General features: G+C 49.1%; 1 protein-coding gene and 1 pseudogene across 1 annotated transcript; both read right to left on the bottom strand.

Moving 5' to 3' along the window:
• Positions 1 to 361: 361 nt before the first annotated feature.
• LOC114510743 lies at positions 362 to 19,840 on the bottom strand (annotated as a pseudogene).
• On the bottom strand, positions 1,457 to 4,163 carry LOC114510968 (patr class I histocompatibility antigen, A-2 alpha chain-like). The gene is made up of 4 exons (XM_028529520.2): positions 4,072 to 4,163; positions 3,549 to 3,833; positions 3,024 to 3,299; positions 1,457 to 1,779 (listed from the first exon to the last, which is right to left on the bottom strand). Exons 1-4 carry the CDS (start codon positions 4,133 to 4,135, stop codon positions 1,457 to 1,459), a joined length of 948 nt encoding a protein of 315 aa, XP_028385321.2. The 5' UTR covers positions 4,136 to 4,163.
• Positions 19,841 to 20,445: the final 605 nt, after the last annotated feature.

The following is a 20,445-nucleotide window of genomic DNA, read 5'->3' as shown; positions in this document are numbered from 1 at the left end:
AAAAAAAAAAAAAAAAGAAAAAGAAAAGAAAAGAAAAGAAAAGAAAAGAAAAGAAAAGAAAAGAAAAGAAAGCACAAGTACTCAAAAGATGGGGGCTGAGGACAGACCCAGGTCTGAGCCCAGGCTGACATGGCCACAGGAAGCCCTCACCGAGCACAGTCCTGGAGCCACGGTGAGGCCCAGGTAACCCTCAAGTCCCTGTGTCCACAGGTCCTAAAGGGACAAGGTTCTCCTGAAGCAGCAAGGACAAAGGAGCAACAAAGATGACCCAGCCCATGAATGACCAGGATGGAGATGGCCTTACTCCATCCAACACTGCTGGCACAGTATGGTCCCCAGGGGAGAGGACACAGGTCCCTGTGGGAAGGGTGGCCTGGTGACCATCTCCTCCAATGAAACTGATAAGGATGAAGACACATTCTGACGCTGGTTGTAGAAACAGCAGTCAGGGATCCTTAAACTCCCAACGGGAGGCTGCAGTGACTGTTTTAGCACCAGGTCCCCTACAAGGCAGCTTTGTCATGCTGGGAAAGAAAATTGTTATGAACAAATTCAGGTCAGTCTCAGAAGTGTCATATTCTCCCACAGCCACCACATGCTCAGAATGTCCCACTCTGAGAATCCCCAAAACCCAGCTGTGTCCCTTGGTCCAAATACCCCTATTCTTGCCCTCAGGGCCTCACCCTTTGGAGCTGTGAGAGACATATCAGAACCCTGGGTACTGTCACTGCCTGGGGAAGACACAACAGCAGAGTTAGGGGTGGGGGAGCCCCCCTCACAGACTCCAGCCCACACTCTCCCAAGGGTCCCAGATGTCACCTCCCCAACACCCAGACTTACAGGCAGCCTGAGTGTAGTTCTCCCTGCCTCTGCCTGTGGGAAGAAAACATTCTGTGAGAAGTCAGGGGGAAGGCTGGGTCCTGTGACCCTAAAGGAACCCCATACTCTTGAAGCACAGAGAAGTTTCCAGAACTGTGACTAAACACCCACAGTAGGATCAGGAAATATGGGAAAAATACATGTGCAGGGGACTGGACCAACTGCCAGTCTGGACTTCTGTCCTCAGCAGGGACCTTTCCCTCTGACCTGTGAGACCTGGGAATCAGTCCCCATTGCTAGAACCATCAGGTGATAAGTGTCCCTCACTTTCCCATGGGCCTCACTAAAGAGTCAGTGTTAGGAAATAGGCCTCAGATGGACAAGCACCTGTGTGGGGATAGGATGACCATTAAGGAGGCAGAGCAAACTTTTACCTGGGCTTGATCCCCAAGGGACAGGAAACTCAGCCCCGCCCATTGCCCACCTGAGCACTTCCTCCTCCACAGCACAGCTCCAGCAGCCACAGCTCCAAGGAGACCCAGGGCAGCAGAGATGCCCATGATGATGATGGTGGTCTGAGGAGGGGGATCTGGAGGGGAAGGTGAGAGGTCAACCTTAAGCCTGAGTCTTGACCTACTCAGGGACACCCTGAGGGGAGGCTCTGTGCCCATGCCCCCTCCTCACCCCATCTCAGGGTCAGGGGCTCAGGCAGCCCCTGGTGCTGCACATGGCAGGTGTATCTCTGCTCCTCTCCCGGGGGCACAGTCAGAGCTGCCCACTTCTGGAAGGTCCCGTCCCCTGCAGGCCTGGTCTCCACAAGTTCCATGTCCTGGGTCAGGTCCTCCCCTTCACGCTGCCAGGTCAGGGTGATGTCCGAAGGGTAGAAGCCCAGGGCCCAGCACCTCAGGGTGACCTCATGGTCAGAGATGGGATGGTGGGTCATGTGTGTCTTTGGAGGGTCTGAGGGGAGGGTGAGAAAATTCAGGAACTTTGCATGGTCATGGGACACTCCAGCAGTGCTCATGTGACCACCCTGAGAGTAGACAGGACAGCTGGGGTAGGGGAAGGGAGAGCACCACCCAGACACCACCCTGGACAGAGGCATCTGGGATAATCTTCTATTTCCTGGAAAGTTCCAGAATCAGAGTGAGAGCCCAGGATAGGAGTGTCCAGGTCTGTAAGGGAGAGACAGACTCGGGTGAAGGCTGAATGACCCAGAAATCAGGCCTCCAGAGAAGGTCTCATCCCCAGAACCAGGGAGAGTGTCCTGGTGCACCAGGTGCTGAGAGTGTAAGGGAACTGCTGTGGGGTGTTTCAGGGAGAGGCTGGGTCCCTTTCTGTTCTTTAGAGAAAGGTCAGCCTGTGGGTGAGTCACAGAATAAGGAAACCTGGGGGACTCTTCCTTCTCCCGAGCAGGAGGGGGATTCTGACACTGCCCCATTTTCCTCCTCTCCTTGTAGGAAGCCGCCCCAGCCCACAGATCCCCTCCTCCAAGAGGCCCGCACCTCCAAACATCACATGTGTGCACAGGTGGACACAGGTAAACAGGTTCTTGCTGATTATGAACAAGGAATTGAATGAATCACAGGAAGAAAGCTCAGTAAGAAGCAAGCAAACATTTAAGGACAATACAGTGCAAAGAATACAGGAGTGGGGAGACCCCCTGACCAGGGAAAGATCCCTGCTGTCATTGGGATTTTAATTTTATAAGGGTTTTTACTTCCTTATTTCTTCCTTATTTACTTTCTACTGTATGTGCTTTAGGAGTGATATAATTTTTCTGCCACTAAACATGCAATTACTCCTAGTTCTAGATTGTCCACTCAGGTGGTGGAAACCGCAATGCTAATTTGTTACAATCAGATTATAATGATACTAAGGTGGACTATGGGTTGTTTAGGATCAAAGTGGGCAAGCCCCGGTGCGGTGTTATGATGGTATTACAAGACTATTTTCAGAACCTAGGACGTTGGTGGAGTAAATGTCAGCTACTTGGATGCCAGCCTCCCAGGATTTCTTTATTTTCCTTCCATCTGTCGCCTCACAATCTCCTGCCTCCAGTCCAGCTACTCGTGGAGAGTGAAGTAACTATAAATAACAATTTCAGGAACTCAGGATATCCGGCTTAGTTTTCTGTAGCATACTTTGGGTTTATTGGAGAAACCTTCGCAAATTCCTCGTTTCTAACTATCTGCCTGCCTCACCTGCACGTAGCAGCATCTCCTTCCCTTTCTCCAGGTAAATGTGAAGCCAGTCCACGCAGTTCCTCTCCAGGCGTTCCCTCCTGGAGTCAGCATCAGGGACCCGCACCAACTTGTTCCAGATGATCCGGGCCGCAGCGTCGGCCGTGGTCCAGGAGCGCAGGTCCTCGTTCAGGGAGATGTAGTCGGTGCCGTCGTAGGCGAACTGACTGAACCCGCGGAGGAAGTTCCCGTCCGACCCCACGATGCAGCCACTCATTTCTTGGTAGGTGTGCAACCCTGACCCCGCCCGGAGGTCAGCCCAGCTCTGCGATAAACCGCACCCCTAGTCCCGCCCGGAATGGCAGCTCCGCCCAGAACCAGGGTGATTTAACCTAAACGGCAGTGAAAACAGGTTAAAATCCCTGCGGGTCCTTTCTGGGTTGTGGTCAGGGCGTGTCCTGAAACCTGGGGGTAAAGCTTGGAATCGGAGACACCTCAGCCCGTGGGGATGGGATCCTGCCCGGAACCCGGGCGCGCGTGGCTCACCGTCCTCACTCTGGTTGTAGTGGGCGCGCAGGTTGTTCAGGTTCCCTCCGACCATCTCTGCGTTAAACTTGCAGACCCCCGTCTGGTCGTCCCAATAGTCCGGCTTCAGCTGCTCCACCCACGGCTGCTCCATCCACGGCACCCGCGGCTCTATCCTGGGACTCGCGGAGTCGCTGTCGAACCGCACGAACTCCGTGTCGTCCACGTAGCCGACCGCGATGTACCGGGACTTCCCGCGTCCCGGTCCGGACGTGAAAGTACTGAAATATCTCATGGTGTGGGTGCCTGGGGACAGGGAGGACGCGAGTCCTGGGTCCGCAGTCGGTCGAGTAGGAGCAGGGGACCCGGGGGATGGATAAAGGTCAGAGGGTGTGGCAGGTGGAGGGTCGGGGCCGAGGCTGGAGGCTGGGGTCTGGGGTTCGGGTCGGGGGTGCTACAGATATGCTTTCCCCGCGTCCCGCGCCCCCGCCGGGTCCCCTCGCTCCTGCCCCGCGGAGGCCGTCCCTCCCGACCCTGCACTCACCCACCCAGGTCTCGGTCAGGGTCAGGACCCCCGAGAGCAGCAGAAGCAGGTCCCCGGGTCCCATTATCCAGACCCTGCGAGTCTAAGAGAATTGGTTTCAGTAAACAGTGAGGACTTTTGACGCGGAACCACAGTGACGCTGATTGGCTGCTCTAGAGTTCGAACATCCAATGGAAGTGAGAACTGGGATAGCGTCATGAGTATCCAGACAGCAGGACCCGAAGTAATTGTGAGAGAAAGAAGCGGACTCCGGAACACCGAGCTTCCTTGCCCGAGTGTCTGTCCTCAGGCTGCGACCCTGGAACCAGGTCTGGGGACCCGGGACTGTGCTTGGACCCCACCTCCTGCACAGAGAACTCTGTCCCGCTGTCTCCCTAAGTCCCGGCCCACATGCTGTTTTATTCAGCGACTCTGAAACATTTTGCCTTTGGAATATCTATGCTGCCTTACAATTTAGGAAGGACCCCCCCCCCCCAATTATTTTGTTCATATGTGTTATGTCTATTAATATTGACCACACAACGAATAAAACAGTTTAAAAATTATTAGTCATTTTGATTGATATTAATAATCTATCACCTGAACAGAAATACTGTTTTTATGAAAAATAAGTATTTCCTAAATACACAAGATAGCGAGAGCAGTGGATCTGCTTACACTTTACATTTTACAAGGCTCATTTACTGTCTGTATCACGATAAGACACCTGGATATTCATATTGCTTCTGTGTTTAATGTATTATTTTGGTGGCAGTATATGAAAAAATCTACAGCCTCACACAAATGTGTAGGAGGAGCATTTGTATTCCTTTTCAGATAAGTGTGGATATTCATCTTGGATAGTACACTAAAGCCCCAAGTGGTAGTTTCTGAAAAGCTCTTTGCAAAGTGGAACCTGAAACTACACCGTTAAGTATTTCCTATTCTGCTACATTGCTTGAATGGCTCTTATACTAATGCATGATTATGTAAAAGTAATATATCATTTCACTAATTAGGTGATAGAGATCTCCCAGAGTTGATGTACTTCATTACACAAAATCAAAACATCACATTTGTTAATGTTACCAGAGATAGCCTCTTACAGCTGTCACTCTGGTCTGTGTTTCCATGTCTGTGGTTCTATTTGCTAGTTACTTTATTTTGTTTATTAGATTCCACTTATCATTGGTGAGATCATATGGTATCTGTCTTTCACTCACTGGATTATTTCATTTAGCATAATAGCATGGCTGCCGTGGGGAATCACACATTTGCCAGAATCCTGGTTTTCTCCTGAGAGCTTCCATTCCATCCAGACAACAAGTGCTGTCAGGTGTCACCTGCTCATTGACTCTCCTTGAGGGAGAAGCTCATGTTAATTTGAGAGAGTGTTCGCCAGTTCACCACACCTCAGTCATCACAGGTTCCATGTCTTTCATTCTCTTAAGTGAACTTGCTATTCTGTGAAGAAGAGGCTGGCTCAGTCCTCATGGGTCACTTCCCTGGGCTCATGGCACTTGGGAATGAATGCAGCAGAAGTGTGTTTCTGCACTTTCCTGGTCATCATGGGAGATATTTTACATTTTTATTCTCCATTTTCACTAAGGACAGTTAAGAAATTAATCCATTTGTATAATGAATTCAAGATATATTTATCTTCTTTTAAAATATTTTTTATTTTTTAATGACTATTGATCTATAATATTATATTACTTTCTGGTGTGAAACTCTGTGGTTACACATTTATATAACTTATAAAGTGATGCCCCTGATAAATCCAGTACCCACCTGACACCATATGTAGTTATTACAATATTATTGACTCTATTCCCTGTGCTTCACTTTACTTCCTGGTGACTATTCTGTAACCACCAATGTGTCCTTCTTAATCCCTTCACCTTTTTCACCCCGTCCCCCAACCCCTCTCCTATCTGACAACTATCACTCTGTTCCCTGTGTCTATGAGTCTCTTTCTGTTCTGCTTGATTACCTTATTTTTTAGATGCCACATATAACTGCAATCATCTGGCATTTGTCTTTCTCTGTCTGACTTGTTTCACTCAGCACCATACCCTCCACCATATTGTTGCCAATGGAGAGATTTCATTCTTTGTGTGGGTGTGGCTGAGTCAGATTTTGCTGTGTATGTGCACCACTTCTTTATCTCACCATCTGTGGATGGACACTTAGGCTGCTTCCCTGTCTAGCTTTTGTAAATAATGCTGCAATGAACATAGGTATGTGCGTGTTGCATCTTTTGGTTTAGTGATTTGGATTCTTCAGATAACACCCAGAAGTGCAATTGCTGGGTCCTTCTCTGTGTCTTGGTATATAGGCTTTGTTTTGAAGTTTGTCTGTCTGGTATAAGTATTGTTACCCCAGCTTTTTTTTTGGTTTAGTTGTTTCCATTTTCATGAAATGTCTGTTTTCCTCTCTTTACTTTCAGTCAGTGTGTCTTTGGATCTGAATTGAGTCTCTTGTAGACAGCATGTGTGAGGGTCTTGTTCTCTTATCTATTCAGCTACCACATGTGTTTTGATTGGAGAAATTAATTCATTTTCATTTAAAGTGATTTTGATAGATATGCATTTATTGCCATTTTGTAGTTTATATATTTCTCCTCCTCCTCCTCCTTCACAGTATAATATTACCTGTAATACTTGTTTGGTGGTCATAAACTTTAGCTTTTTTTTTTGTATGGGAAGATCTTTATCTGAGCCAAAATTCTAAATGGTAATCTTGCTGGGTGGAGAAATCTTGGTGTAGGCCCTTCCTTTTCATCACTTTGAATATTGTTTGCCAACCCCATTTGGCCTGAAAAGTTTTTCTTCAGAAATCAGCTGATAGTCTTTTGGGAAACTCCCTTTTAGGTAACTGCCTGCTTTCCTCTTGGTGGTTTTAGAATGCTCTCTTTTTCTTTAATCTTTGGCATTTTAATTATGCTGTGTCTTGTGTGTGGGCCTTTTGGGGTTCTTCCTGTTTGGGACTCTGCACTTTCTGGACTTTTATATCTACTTCCTTCACCAGCTTAGGGAAGTTTTCCACAATTATTTTTTAAAATAGGGTCTCAATTGCATGCTCTTTCTTTTCTCTTTCTGACACGCACCATATGAATGTTGTTGCCCTTGAAGTTGTCCCAGAGGTTCTTATACTATCCTCATTTCTTAGCATTCTTTTATATTTTTAGTATAAAGTTTTTATATTTGGAATTGGCCAGCTGGACTCAGTATGGATGATCCCAATTTTGTTGGCAGCATCCAAAGCGTCATAGTTGAGAGTCAGTCAAACAGATGCCTTCTTCTCCCCATCAGGCCTGATCAGGGTGTTGACCTTGGCCACATCAATGTCATACGGCTTCTCACAGCCTGTCTGATTGGTGCTTGTTGGCCTTGACTTCCACAAGGAACGCAAGGGGGCTGTTGTCTTCCATATTCCTCATGGCAGAGTGAGTGGTCAGGGGGAACTTGATGATGGCATAGTGGCCAAGTTTCTCCTGGGGGATATTTAGGCTGCCCTCGGAGCCACAGTTTCCTATGCCTCCAGAGTGGGTGATGTGTGGATCTTCCTTTTTTCTGTGGTTGTGGCTGTGGATGCCTTTTAGCACTGCTTTCCTTGCCTTCAAAGTCTTTGCCTTGGCTTCAGCTTTGGGTGGGGCAGGGGCTTCCTTCTTCACTTTGGGCTCCATCTTCGTGAAAAGTAGGATTCTTCTTTTTTATTTTTTTCTGTTCTGAATGGGCATTTTCTGCTTTCTTATCTTCCTAATATTTGATGATCATGTGCTTCATCTACTGTTGATTCCTTGTAAGGTATCTTCATTTCAGTTGTTTGTATTTTTTATGTATGACTGTTTTCTTTCTCCATTTTTATGTTTTTAGACCTTTTTTGATATTTGCTCTAAGTACTTCTTCTGTTCCCCTTAGTTCATTGATTATTTTATAACCTGAATTTTGAATTCTGCATGTATTAGATTGTTTGTCTACATTTTATCTACTTCTTTTTGTGGAGTCTTGTCCTGTTCTTCCATTTAGGTTGTCTCCTCATTTTGGTTGTGTTCCTGTGTTTGTTTCTATGTGCTAGGTAGAGCTGCTATGTCTCCTGGTAGACATTAGTAGAGTGTCCTAATGCAGTAGGTGTCATGTAGGGCCCAGTGGTGCAGCCTCCCTGGCCACCCAACCAGGGGAATACAGGTGCACCCCCCTTGTGGGCTGTGTGAGTCTTCCTGTTGTAGTTGAGTCAGGATTGCTGTTGGCAATGGGAAGAATTTTCCCCCAGGCTGACCATCTGTGAGAACTGGCTGTGACAACTGAGTCTGCCCCTTGAATATATTGCTGTGGATGTAGCTGGGTGATGTTTTGTCGTTGTTTTTGGAAGTTGTCCACCAGTTGCACTGGATCTGGGGCCTCCAAGGAGGTGCAAGCCAAGACTAGCCACCACCTGTGTCCTGCCCAGGGCCACCTGACATGAGCTCAAAGTAATCTGCAGATGGCCACTACTTGTGCTGGGCTTGGAGGTACCTGGGAGAGGCCAAGCTGTGAATGAAGGCCAGTTGCCATAAGTCCTGGGCCTGGGACCACTTAGCAACAGAAATGGGGTATGTCTTGGCCAGATGAGGCTTGGCTTGTTGCAGAAAATCATTCACTTGCAGGCAGATAATGAAGCACAAACTTTATTACCCAGGGGCTCAGAGGGGTTAAATTTCCCAAATTCTCTGAGCAAAGAGGTTAGACTGGAGCTTTCTTTATATACTAGTTACACAGGCAGAAAGGGAGGGGGAACCAGCTGCTGAAAGTAAGCAGCGAAGGTCAGTTTTGGCCTTGAGATAACCGGCCGTTGCCTTGGTGATGGCTCCTTAACTAAAAAGAGCTTTTACAAGTGTTACAGAGAGCACTGCTTATCAAAGAAGTTACAGAGCATAGAAACTTTTTCATGGGAGTTTTCTTCTCCTGCCACAGTCTGAGATGTTTTAGGAAAGTCCACAGCTTGAGCCAAGAGAGGTTGTTTGCATAGAAAGTCACTGGAAAGGGCTTGAATGGGCCTGCAATGTGGTTGAGGCAGACTTCAGGGAATCACCAGGGCAGGGTGGACAGTGTGAGCCAGGGGGATGGAGACTCAGATATGGTGCACAGCTGGCAGCTCTGTGAGGGGAGGGCTCGCCAAAGGAACAATGGCCTCTGCCAGCCCTTCTGTCTGAGAGAAAGCCTCCCACACCCCCAGCTCTTGCTCTGATGCCGGACAATTCAGTTCCTCTCTATATGTCCCTCGTGCTTTTTGAGTTGTTGCCCCAGGGCTGGAGCTCAGAGGAAGTGAGTCTGAGTAAGTCCATGTGCTGGCCCTTTAAGAGGAATGTCTGGGACTCCCCAAACCGTTTATCTCACCACCCTGAATCCCTGCCAGTTTTACCACTGAAGTTGTGGTTTCCTGTCATCCTGACACTGGAACCCTGGCTTGGGAGATGTAGTGTGAGACTGGGACACCACACTCCTCAAGGTGCAACCTCTACAGTCGAGATAGCCTTCCTGATTTTTATCTGCCACATGTGGGTGTGGGACCAGTCCCTTTAACATCTCTATGCCTACTACCAGTATTGATGTGGCTTCTTTAATTTCCAAGTTGAGGACTTCTGTTCAGCTATATTCAAGTGGTTCTAAAAGATGGTTGTTTGTAGTATCATTGTAATTTTGATGTGGTAATGAGGCAATGAGAATACTGTATTTACCTACACAGCCATGTCAACTGGAGGCCAAGATAGTTTGAAAATGTGATTTAAGATGCTCATTTAGTAAAGATAATAACTTTCAGCCCTGGCTGGTGTGTCTCAGTGATTGAATAGTAGCCCTGTGAACCAAAAGGTCATCGGTTCAAATTTTAGGGCACATGCCTAGTTTGTCGGCTAGGTTTCCAGGTGGGCTCATGTGAGAGGCAACTGTTTCTCTGTCACATAAGAATGTTCCTCTCTCTCTCTGTCTCCCTCCTTTCCCCTCTCTCTAAAAATAAGTAAATAAATTTTTAAAAATCTAAAATAATTTTCAATCCTTCAACCATGTCATTAAAGTGACACTGGTTTGTTTTCTTGTCTGTGAGTGAGTCGTGGTGAAGAATGCCTGCTAATGCAGTTGGGTGTCCCAGCCTCCATTCTTGTTGAGTTTACCTCTGTGCAAATGTCAGCACAGTGAAAAGGCAAAGGATGTCCTTAACCTATGAAAATAGCTTTGACTTCATAGACCCCATGGAAGGCTCTGAGAAACTTCAAGTGTTCCACAGAGCACACTTTGAGAATGGCTGTTCTGTATAAACCAGGGGGAGTCTCCCCACTGGCCCTGGCCTTTGCACTCTCCTCACTTCCTGGAACCCCTCTCCCTGAGGTGGGATCCCTGACTCCCCACACTCTTCTGAAAGCATTTTCCCTGGATTCTTCTAGAAGAAAGCTCACCCCCTGGAAATGAGATTTCAGAGAGCGTCCTCCGTCTGGGAAGGCAGCTGGGGGGACCTGTGTTTTTCCTTTGGAACTGTGAACAGTGTGTGTCTGAAGGCACCAGACCCCCAGGAACCTGGTTGTGTTTGTTATACAGCAGCTTCACATGTATTCACGTCCCAGCAGAAGCCTGTTGTCATCTGTCATGGAACTGATGTTGGTCCTTCTATTTTTCATGGGCCTAGTGCTGTGACTGGAGGCCCAGACAACATGAAGCTCAGTTCTGTCCAATAGAATGTTCTGGAACAAGGGATTGTTCTGTGTCTGCATGTTCAACATGGCAGCCACTGGCTACAGGTGGCGGTTGAGCACTTGAAGTGCAACCTGTGTGTGGAGCAGTTGAACTTTTCATTTAAAAGCTGTAAGTGCCTTGTAGCTGCCATACCAGACAGTGTGTCTCTAGAATGTCATTAGTTTTCAGTTTCGGCCCATCAGAAGACACCATGTGACTCACAGATTGATGTACATTAAAATGGTCATCACATGGAAGTCCAGGTTTCCATTCATCTGTGAAGGTTTAGATATATCCTCAAAACACAGCATGCCTAAGAAAGATTACTTACTATGCAGTTAACAAGTAGAGTGTGCAGAAATTAACCAAAATGTGATGTAACACCTGAAAGCTGTAAATGGTCAAAAATGCTCCTCACTGGAGCTGGTCCTTGTGCACATCACTTTGGGACCCTTGGTGTGGTTTTTGTTAACCTGGTGAGCATAAGCAGGCACATATGTCTTTACTTTGACAGAAAATGTTTATTGAACACAACATATATCAAATTCCAGTAGGACCCGTACATAATTATAAACTTGTAAAGTACGAGATGTAAACTCTGGTGTTCCACCTTAGAATTCCCCATCTATTGCTCCTCCCAATATTTCCTCCAAGGGTGAAGTGTGTTTCCCTTCACTGTTGGAGCCCTCTCCCTTAGATGAAAACATATATGAAGTTTTTACAATTATGGAATGAAAAATTCTCTAAATAAGACTCAAAGGAATAAAACCATAAAGGAAAACACAAAACTCTTGAATGTCAACCACACGCTCCGGTGACACAAACTCACGTCCATAACTGAACGCAAAGGTGCATAAAAATGTTGACAGAGGAAGGTAACATGTGTCAGTGTTCTTCCGCCAAAGACCCGGAGGAGCACAGGGGGCAGACAGCGGGCTGTGTGCATCGGTCTTGCAAGAGGGAGCGCACCATGGGGAGTGCCAACCTGGGGAGGTGGGCAGCTTCAAGGGACCAGGTGAGACAGGGTGTGTCCAGGATGTGGGCTCTGGTCTGGGACCTTGGGAGGATCTGTGGGTGCAAGGGCCCCTCTAGATTGGCGTCGTTAGGACATGGGGGCAAGCCTGTGATTGGGCATCTTGGGAAATACCTACAGACCCAGCAGACTGGAGCGAGGGTGAGGGGTGATAGGAGAGAGGCTGCCTTCCCTTCTGTTAGCCGGCCCCTGAGCTGCTTGGTAGTGTGTGAGCTGCACTGTGTCTCGTTCCTGTCTGTGCTGAGACAACACGCAGTGTGGTGTAGTGTCTCACGTCACCGATGTCTCGGGATGTCCTTGTCTGATGCAGATGTTCTGTGAGACCACGTGTTTCCCACCGGAGAATAACCTGGCCCAGCAGTGAACACCAGGGTGACTCCAGGCAACACTGGGTCTCGCTCTGAGCACCAGACCAGTTCCAATGTTGAGACTGTGTTTCCTTCCTTCTTAAGTTCCATATTTAAAAATAGTTACAATCCAGTCCAATTAAAGAATACTAGAAAACAATTTGGAAAAGAAGAAATGCAAATGTTAAACAGCTATATTTGTAATAAATACATGTAAACAAAAATGAGAATGTGGATTAAGAAAAATAAGAATAAAAAATAAAGTCTATCATTTGGGCAAAGATGAATGAAAATGAAGAGCCCATCAGCCAGAGGGTGGGGAACACATTCTGTTGTGAAGGTTGAAGGGGTTGAAAACAGGGCTAAAACTCCTGAAGGATGCTTTTATAAAAGGTCTCAGCAATTTAAATGTGTTTACAATGGTCCAGAATTATTCTTCTGGGAATTTATCCTAAGAAGATAATCACAGTGTCCTTGTGTATGTATATTGAAGATGTTTCTTGTGTTTTTACAATAGCAAAAGGATGGAATATCTGTGCTCCAATCAACGGAATGATGGTAACTTTGGACAGAAGAACGCTTATGTGCCTCAGGCAGTGACATCACTGATCTATATAGAGGGTCATGTGCAATCTTCAGAGCAAACCCATGAGGTACACGATATGGGATCCTTGTGGGGCACAGAGGAAAGGAGACAGAGAGGATCGGGGGTGGTGGAGCTGCAGTGAACATGCACGGTGTTTTCTCTGGGGGCCTCGATGACTCATTTTCACTGGGTCCCTTGGCAGCTGTTGTCACCAGACAGTCCTGGGCCTGAGCGGTTCTGCTTCAGGCCAGACTGTGGTGTGTGGTGTGTGGGTGCTTGACTTCTTCTGGATAAGATTTCACAGCCCGAGTCCAGGGGATTTTGAAAGCATGTTTATTAAAGTTGGGACAGTGACACTAAGGAAGGACTTAGGACAGAAGAAGTCACTCGAGACAGCCTAGACAGGGCTGCTCTGGTTCCTGGGAATGTTACAGGAAAGGAGTGAGTCAAAACCAGGTTTCAATAAGCTCACTGGGAAGTAAAACTCCCAGAGACAGAAGTGAGCATAGAAGGGGCAGCTGTCAGCTCACTGGAGAGTCAGGGAAAGAGGGACCTTAAACTCAGGACAGGAGATAAACCTGAGACAAGCTGCCACTGCCCTCTGCTCCCCTGACTGATAATCTCAAGGGCACATTAGAGCTCAGGACAGAAAGAAGTTCATGTGTGACAGGGGGGGTGTGGTGCACTCTAGAACAAGCTTCCCAGGTCTCTGTCTGGAGGGCTTTTATCTCTCTTCTGGGTGAGAATCTAGGGGAGGGTATCAGCAGAATATTTATCAGCTTTCCAGGGGTGTTTTTAATACACTGATGCATGAAAATGGGCACATGGCGGGGAGGGTTGGGGATTATCCTCTGGTCAGCTCCACTGTTTTACTTTTTCATAGGTGTGTCTGGCTCTAATGTTTTTGTTGTTGTTGTTATTTTCTCCCTTGACTTCTTCTGTTCTTAGTTTCATCTGGTACAAAGGGCATTAATTGGGTCTCTCTTGTCTATTTTTCCCTGATCAGGGTGATTTAAGCTGTGTATTCTCTGGTTTAGGTAGAGTGGTACAAACCATTTTTTCTCAAATGTCCTTGGTTAGGGGAGATAAGGTCTTGTGATTCACCAGTGGGCTGTAATTTTTTCAGAGCATTTGGCTTTGCCTAATTTTCTTGCCTCATTTTCCCCATTCTTCTTGCCTAGGACTTTTCCTAGCTTACTATGTTGCCTCACTATGAGTCTGCATGCCATGCAAGTGAACTGTTGCAATGTTACAGAATGTTCTGTGATAGGAGGCTGCTCAGGTCAGTGCTCTGGAGGACATCAAGGGGCTGTGTACCTTAGCCATCCAGACCACAGTCAAGTTCATCACCCAGCATGGGTTCCAAGGCCTCTATTTTGTCAGGATTAGTTTGAGTCTGGAGACAGAATCGATAGCCAGAGTTGGACCCTGGCTCTGTGACTCTGGCCCTGTGGTGGGGGAGATGGGCCATTATAGAGATGGCACAGAGAGATGTAATCATGACCCAGGGTTGTGAGGGATTTTGTTCAGGGTGGAGGAGCTCCATGGCTCCTGCCCTACAAAGCTGCACCCAGGTTGCAAGGGACCAACTTCTTTCTCTCACTAACAGTGACTCCAGGGCACAGGGACCTGCAGGGACCCTCCTGAAACACCTGCTACACTTCCCCCTCAAACTTGCCCAGCCCATGCATGAGGGGCTGCTGAGGACCAGGCAGGCTCAGCACAGTCCCACCCAGGGTGCTGCCCACCCTTAGCTCTGAGTCCCTCTTGGGCTGACCCCTCCTGGTTCTGCCCTGAGAGTGGACACAAGGCAGCCCTCACCTGGCTGGTCTGAGCTCCACAGCTCTGTGCAGGGATTCCTCAGGCAGGGCGGCTCCTGATCCCAGTTACAGGGACAGAGTGTGTGGTCCTGACCTCCTCACACAGATGCCACTATCATGTCATCTGTTCTGTCAGTGACACAGTGTGCATGGGGAAGCTGGGGCATCTCTAAGGTAGAGAAAACTTGCCCCATGCAGATCACCCTCAAGCACATCTAATGACTGGGGACAGTGATGGCCATTACACAGATACCCTCAGGAGCAGCAGAGAGTAGGCTGAGAAAGTGTCCCCTGCTCCCTGGGGAGGAACTGAGTTAGAGTCACATGTCATTGAATACAGGCACATCTGGGCCAGGAGCTCATGTTATGGTCTTTCTCACTGGCCCCTTTCCTTCAGCTCCTACTCTTCTTGGAACCCCGTCCCCAAGTCCCTCTTACTGGTCAACTCAGCACTTTTTTAAAACTTAAAACAATTATTTTAATTTTTTCTTTTTCCGTCACCATTTATCCCCCTATACACTCTCCCACCTCCAACCATCCCTCCCCCACACAATTACCACACTGTTGTCTGTGTCCGTGAGTTAATTCTTTTAAGTTTTCAATTACACTTAACATACAACATTATATTAGTTTTAGCTGTAAAAGAGAGTGATTAAACATACATATTAAGCTTATTAAATAATCTCCCCATTATATCTAGTACCCATCTGACACTGTATGTAGTCACAACAATATTATTCACTATGTTCCCTGTGCTGTACTCTACACCCTACTTATAAGTGTCCAGGGCTGATACAGGACAACCATCATATTTTCACTGACTTGGGTGGAAGTTATAAGATGGGCTAAGGAGGGTGAAGGTAGAAGTGGTGAAGAGCACAGCAGGACAATCTCAGAATATCTCCCCGGAAATTACTAATGAATGACATTAATCAAATGGTGAATTTATAACAAGGAGAACTGGCTGTCACCAACTTGGGAGAGTAATCAAGGTGAATGTCACCACTGTCAGGACAGGGAGGTACAGTGTCCAATCCCTGTTCTTTCCTCTTCCACAGTCCTGGCTCCCTTGTGGCTTCTTCCACACTCACAGATTTAAATGTCATTCTCGTAGCATCACCTCCACATCTATGTCTCCAGCCCAGACATTTCTCCTCAAGGTCCCCACACTCATCTGTCCAACCTGACACCTCACTGGTGTTTCTAACACATATCTCACCTTGACCTCCTCTTCAGGTGAATGCTAGAAATACCCACCCCTCCCCTTCACATGCTCCTGCCAGAGGCTTCCCCCTCTCTGCTAATAAAACCCCATCTTTCTGCTGGCACAGTACAAATGTGGGGTGCCCTTGATTCCTTTCCCACACCCTAGGTTGAATCCGTAGGAAATGCTGTGAAATACATCTTCCAAATGCATTCAGTGTCCAGTCCCTTCTCACTGTGTCCACCACTCACAGCCTTGTCAGAACACCCAGCACCTGCAGCCTGGAACCATGGGAGCTTCCCCACACCTTACCCTCCTGCCTTTCTGGTCCTTTGTCTCCTGATTCTGTTCTCAGCCCAGCAACCAGACTGACCCTGTGACCCGAGGGCTCTCTGTTGGGGAGGAACTCTCAGAGGAAGCCACCAAGGCCATGGGCTCCTTGCCCATGACCTTCCAGGACTCAGCATCTGCAGAATGAGAGCAGTGTCTGCAGTGGACTAAGGACAGTGGATGCTAGAATAGTCCCTGCTTCAGCAGGTGTTCTTCATTTTTGGATTGGTCAGCTGTCTGTACCCTACATGGACACCCCTGAGGACTATAAGAGTGGGTCCTGGGAGCTTGGGGTGGCTCCTAGGCAACAAAGTGGCAATTGGTTAGCATCAGGGGACTAAACCATGAAAGCTAGAGGCTCCAAAAGGTCACATTCAGATGTGCAGGAAGAAACCCTGAATAGTGCATGGAGCACAGGTGGTCCAAAGGGAACATCACTGGGGAGCCGTGAGGTCCCCTTGTCCTGTGTCACACAGTCTGTCTTACCTGGGTCGTCTCCACACCTCATGGTAAGTTTATGAATATAAAGTGACTAGAAAAGCTTAACAAACAGGGTGAAGGCACAGACAGAATAACCACTAGTAGAAACATACAACTTGGCATTTTTAATTCAAATCACTTCTGTTTAGTTTATATATATATATATAGAGAGAGAGAGGGAGAGAGAGAGAGAGCCAATTTTAATATAATGTAGGCATGTTCTGATCCTGGATACCCAAGGGGAGGCTGCAATGACTATTTTAGCAGCAGGTCCCGTAGAAAGCAACTCTGTCACGCTGGGAAAGAAAGTTGTCATGAACAAATGCAGGTCAGCCTCAGAAGTGTCACATTCTCCCACATCCACCACATGCTCAGAATGGAACACCTGAGAATCCTGAAAACCCAGTTTGTCTCTCAACCCAACCCCCCCCCCCCCACAATTCCTGCCCTCAGGGTCTCACCATTAGGAGCTGTGAGAGACACATCAGAGCCCTGGGCACTGTCACTGCCTGGGGAAGATACAACAGCAGAGTTATGGGGTGGGGGAGCCCCCCTCATAGACTCCAGCCCACACAGATAGGGTCCCAGACATCACCTCCCAACACCCCGACTTACAGGCAGCCTGAGCATAGTTCTTCCTGCTTCTGTCTGTGGGAAGAAAACGTTCTATGAGAAGTCAGGGGGAAGGCTGGATTCTGGGACCCTAAAAGAACTCTATATCCCTGAAGTGCAGGGAGATTTCCAGAACTGTGACTAAATACCCAAGTTAGGATCATGAAATATAGGGACAGTACATGCACGGGGACTGTACCAATTGCCCTTCTGGACATCCATCCTGAGCAGTGACCGTCCTTCTGACCTGTGACAGCTGGGAATTAGTCCCCATCACTAGAATCATCAGGTGATAAATGTGTCCCTCACTTTCCCAGGGGCCTCACTAAAGAGTCAGTGTTAGGAAACAGGCCCCAGATATACAAGCACCTGTGTGGGGATACGACGATGCCTATTAAGGAGGCAGAGCAAACTTCCACCTGGGCTTGACCCCCAGGGGGATAGGAAACTCAGTACCACCCCTTGCCCACCTGAGCACTTCCTCTTCCACAGCACAGCTCCAGCAGCCACAGCTCCAAGGAGACCCAGGGCAGCAGAGATGCCCATGATGATGATGGTGGTCTGAGGAGGGGGATCTGGAGGGGAAGGTGAGAGGTCAACCTTAGGCCTGAGTCTTGACCTGCTCAGGGACACCCTGAGGGGAGGCTCTGTGCCCACACCCCCTCCTCACCCCATCTCAGGGTCAGGGGCTCAGGCAGCCCCTGGTGCTGCACATGGCATGTGTATCTCTGCTCCTCTCCCGGGGGCACAGTCAGAGCTGCCCACTTCTGGAAGGTCCCGTCCCCTGCAGGCCTGGTCTCCACAAGCTCCATGTCCTCGGTCAGGTCCTCCCCTTCACGCTGCCAGGTCAGGGTGATGTCCGAAGGGTAGAAGCCCAGGGCCCAGCACTTCAGGGTGACTTCATGGCCAGAGATGGGGTGGTGGGTCAAGTGTGTCTTTGGAGGGTCTGAGGGAGGGTGAGAAAATTCAGGAACTTTGCATGGTCATGGGACACTCCAGCAGTGCTCATGTGACCACCCTGAGAGTGGACAGGACAGCTGGGCTAGGGAAGGAAGAGCAACACCCAGACACCAACCTGGACAGAGGTTTCTGAGATAATCTCTTATTTCTTGGAAAGTTCTAGAAAAAAGCTGAGAACTTAGGGTAGGAGTGTCCAGGTGTCCAAGGGGAGACACAGACTCAGGTGGAGGCTGAAAGTCTCAGAAAAGGAGTCAGGCCTCCAGAGAGGGTCTCAGCCTGAGAACCAGGGAGAGTCCTGGTGCACCAGGTGCTGCAGGGTGTGAGGGAACTGCTGTGGGCTGTTTCAGGGAGAGGCTGAGTCCATTATTGTTTTTTAGAGAGAGCTGGACCTGCGGGTGGGTCACAGAATAAGGAAATCTGGGGAACTCTTCCCTCTCTCGAGGAGGAGGGACATTCTACGGAGTCCCATTTCCCTCCTCTCCTTGTAGGAAGCCACCCCAGCCCACAGATCCTCTCCTTGGGGAGGTCCACATCCTGGTACCTGCTCGCAGCAGGGTCTCCTTCCCCTTCTCCAGGTATATGTGGAGCCAGTGCACGCATTCACCCTCCAGGTAGACCTTCGCATCCTTTGCGTTGGAGACCTGCACCAACTCACGCCAGGTGACCTGGGCCGCTGTGTCCTCCGCGGTCCAGGAGCTCAGGTCCTCGTTCAGGGCGAGGTATTCGGTGCCATCGTAGAGGAACCGACGGTACCCGCTGAGAAAGCGCCCGTCGGACCCCGCGGTGCAGCCCCTCATTTCCTGGAAGGTGTGGGACACTGACCCCGCCCCGAGATCAGCCTCTCTCCGCTGGCCCCAACCCCCGTTCACACCAGGGTGGACCCGACCCGCGCTGATTAAACCTTAACAGAAATTCAAACCCGTCAAAGTACCTACGGGCTCCTCCCGAGTTAGGGGCCGGGAGGGTCCGTAGCCTCGGGGTAGGGCTTGGGCCTGGAGACTCGGGGGATCCGGGCCCCGCTGTTATGATGCGGATCGCGCGCGTGGCTCACCGTCCTCGCTCTGGTTGAAGTGGCCGCGCACGCTGTTCAGTTTCCCTCCATTAATCTGTGCGTAGTGCATGCAATTGCCCGTCCGCCCTTTCCAATACCCCGGCATCTCCTGTTCCACCGACGGGTCCTTCATCCACGGCACCCGCGGCTCCATCCTCGGGTTCGGGGCGTCGCTGTCGAACCGCTCGACCTCCGTGTCGTCCACATAGACGACTCCGATGTACCGGGACTTCCCGTGGCCCGGTCCGGACATGGCGGTGCTGGAATATCTCAGGGTGTGAGAGCCTGGGGGCACGGAGAATGCCTGTCCTGGGTCAGATGTTGGGTGGTTAGGGGCGGGGGTCCGGAGGACGGAAAAAGGGGCGGTGGTTGAGAGGAGGGTCGGGGAATGGGGAGGGGTGTGCCGTGGCGGGAGTGGGGGATCTGGGGTCTGGAGTCTAGGCAGGGGGCGCTGCAGATACGCGCGGTGCTGGGGTCCTGCGCCCCCGCCGGGTCCCCTCGCTCCTGCTCGTAGAGGCCGCTCCCTCCCGACTCCGCACTCACCCGCCCAGGTCTCGGTCAGCGCCAGAGCCCCCGAGAGTAGCAGGAGCAGCGCTCGGGGCCCCATGATCCAGACCCTGAGCATCTGGGGAGAATGGGTTCCGGTTCCTCGTGTGGGCTTATACCCGGAACCACGGTGACGCTGATTGGCTTCAGTGGAATTCTACACCCAATGGGAGTGAGAACCGGGGTAGCGTCGTGAGTATCCAGGCCGAAGGAAGGGAGAGAGGGAAGAGGAAAACCCCCAGGGAGAAGGGGACTCCCAGTCACAGAGTCCTCGCTCCAAATATGGCCCGAGGCTGGGACCTGAGAGCCAGGTCTGGGGACAAATGACTCTGTCCTGAGCCCTCCTCCTGCACGGAGAACTCTGTCCTTCCGTCTCCCTGAGTCCTGGCCCACGGGCTGTTTTATTCAGCGACTCTCAAACATTTTGTATAGAAGATCTATACAGTCTCACAAATTAGGGACGACCCCCTAAATAATTTTGTTTGTGTGTGTTACATCTATCAATATTTACCATGCAAGGAATAAAACAGTTTGAAATTTTTAAAAATTAATTTAGGCTAATATTAATAACATGACATGTTAAGAGAAATAAAGTTTTTATTAAGAATAATTATTTCCAAAAACACTCGGCAAAGTGGGAATAGAGGGAGCATTCCTCAACATAATAAAGGCCATATATGAGAGACCTATAGCCAACATCATACTCAATGGGCAAAAAT

The sequence above is a fragment of the Phyllostomus discolor genome, chromosome 12 (genome assembly GCF_004126475.2).
Source record: "Phyllostomus discolor isolate MPI-MPIP mPhyDis1 chromosome 12, mPhyDis1.pri.v3, whole genome shotgun sequence".
Classification (NCBI taxonomy): Eukaryota; Metazoa; Chordata; class Mammalia; order Chiroptera; family Phyllostomidae; genus Phyllostomus; species Phyllostomus discolor.
This window is presented reverse-complemented; position numbering and strand designations above follow the sequence as displayed.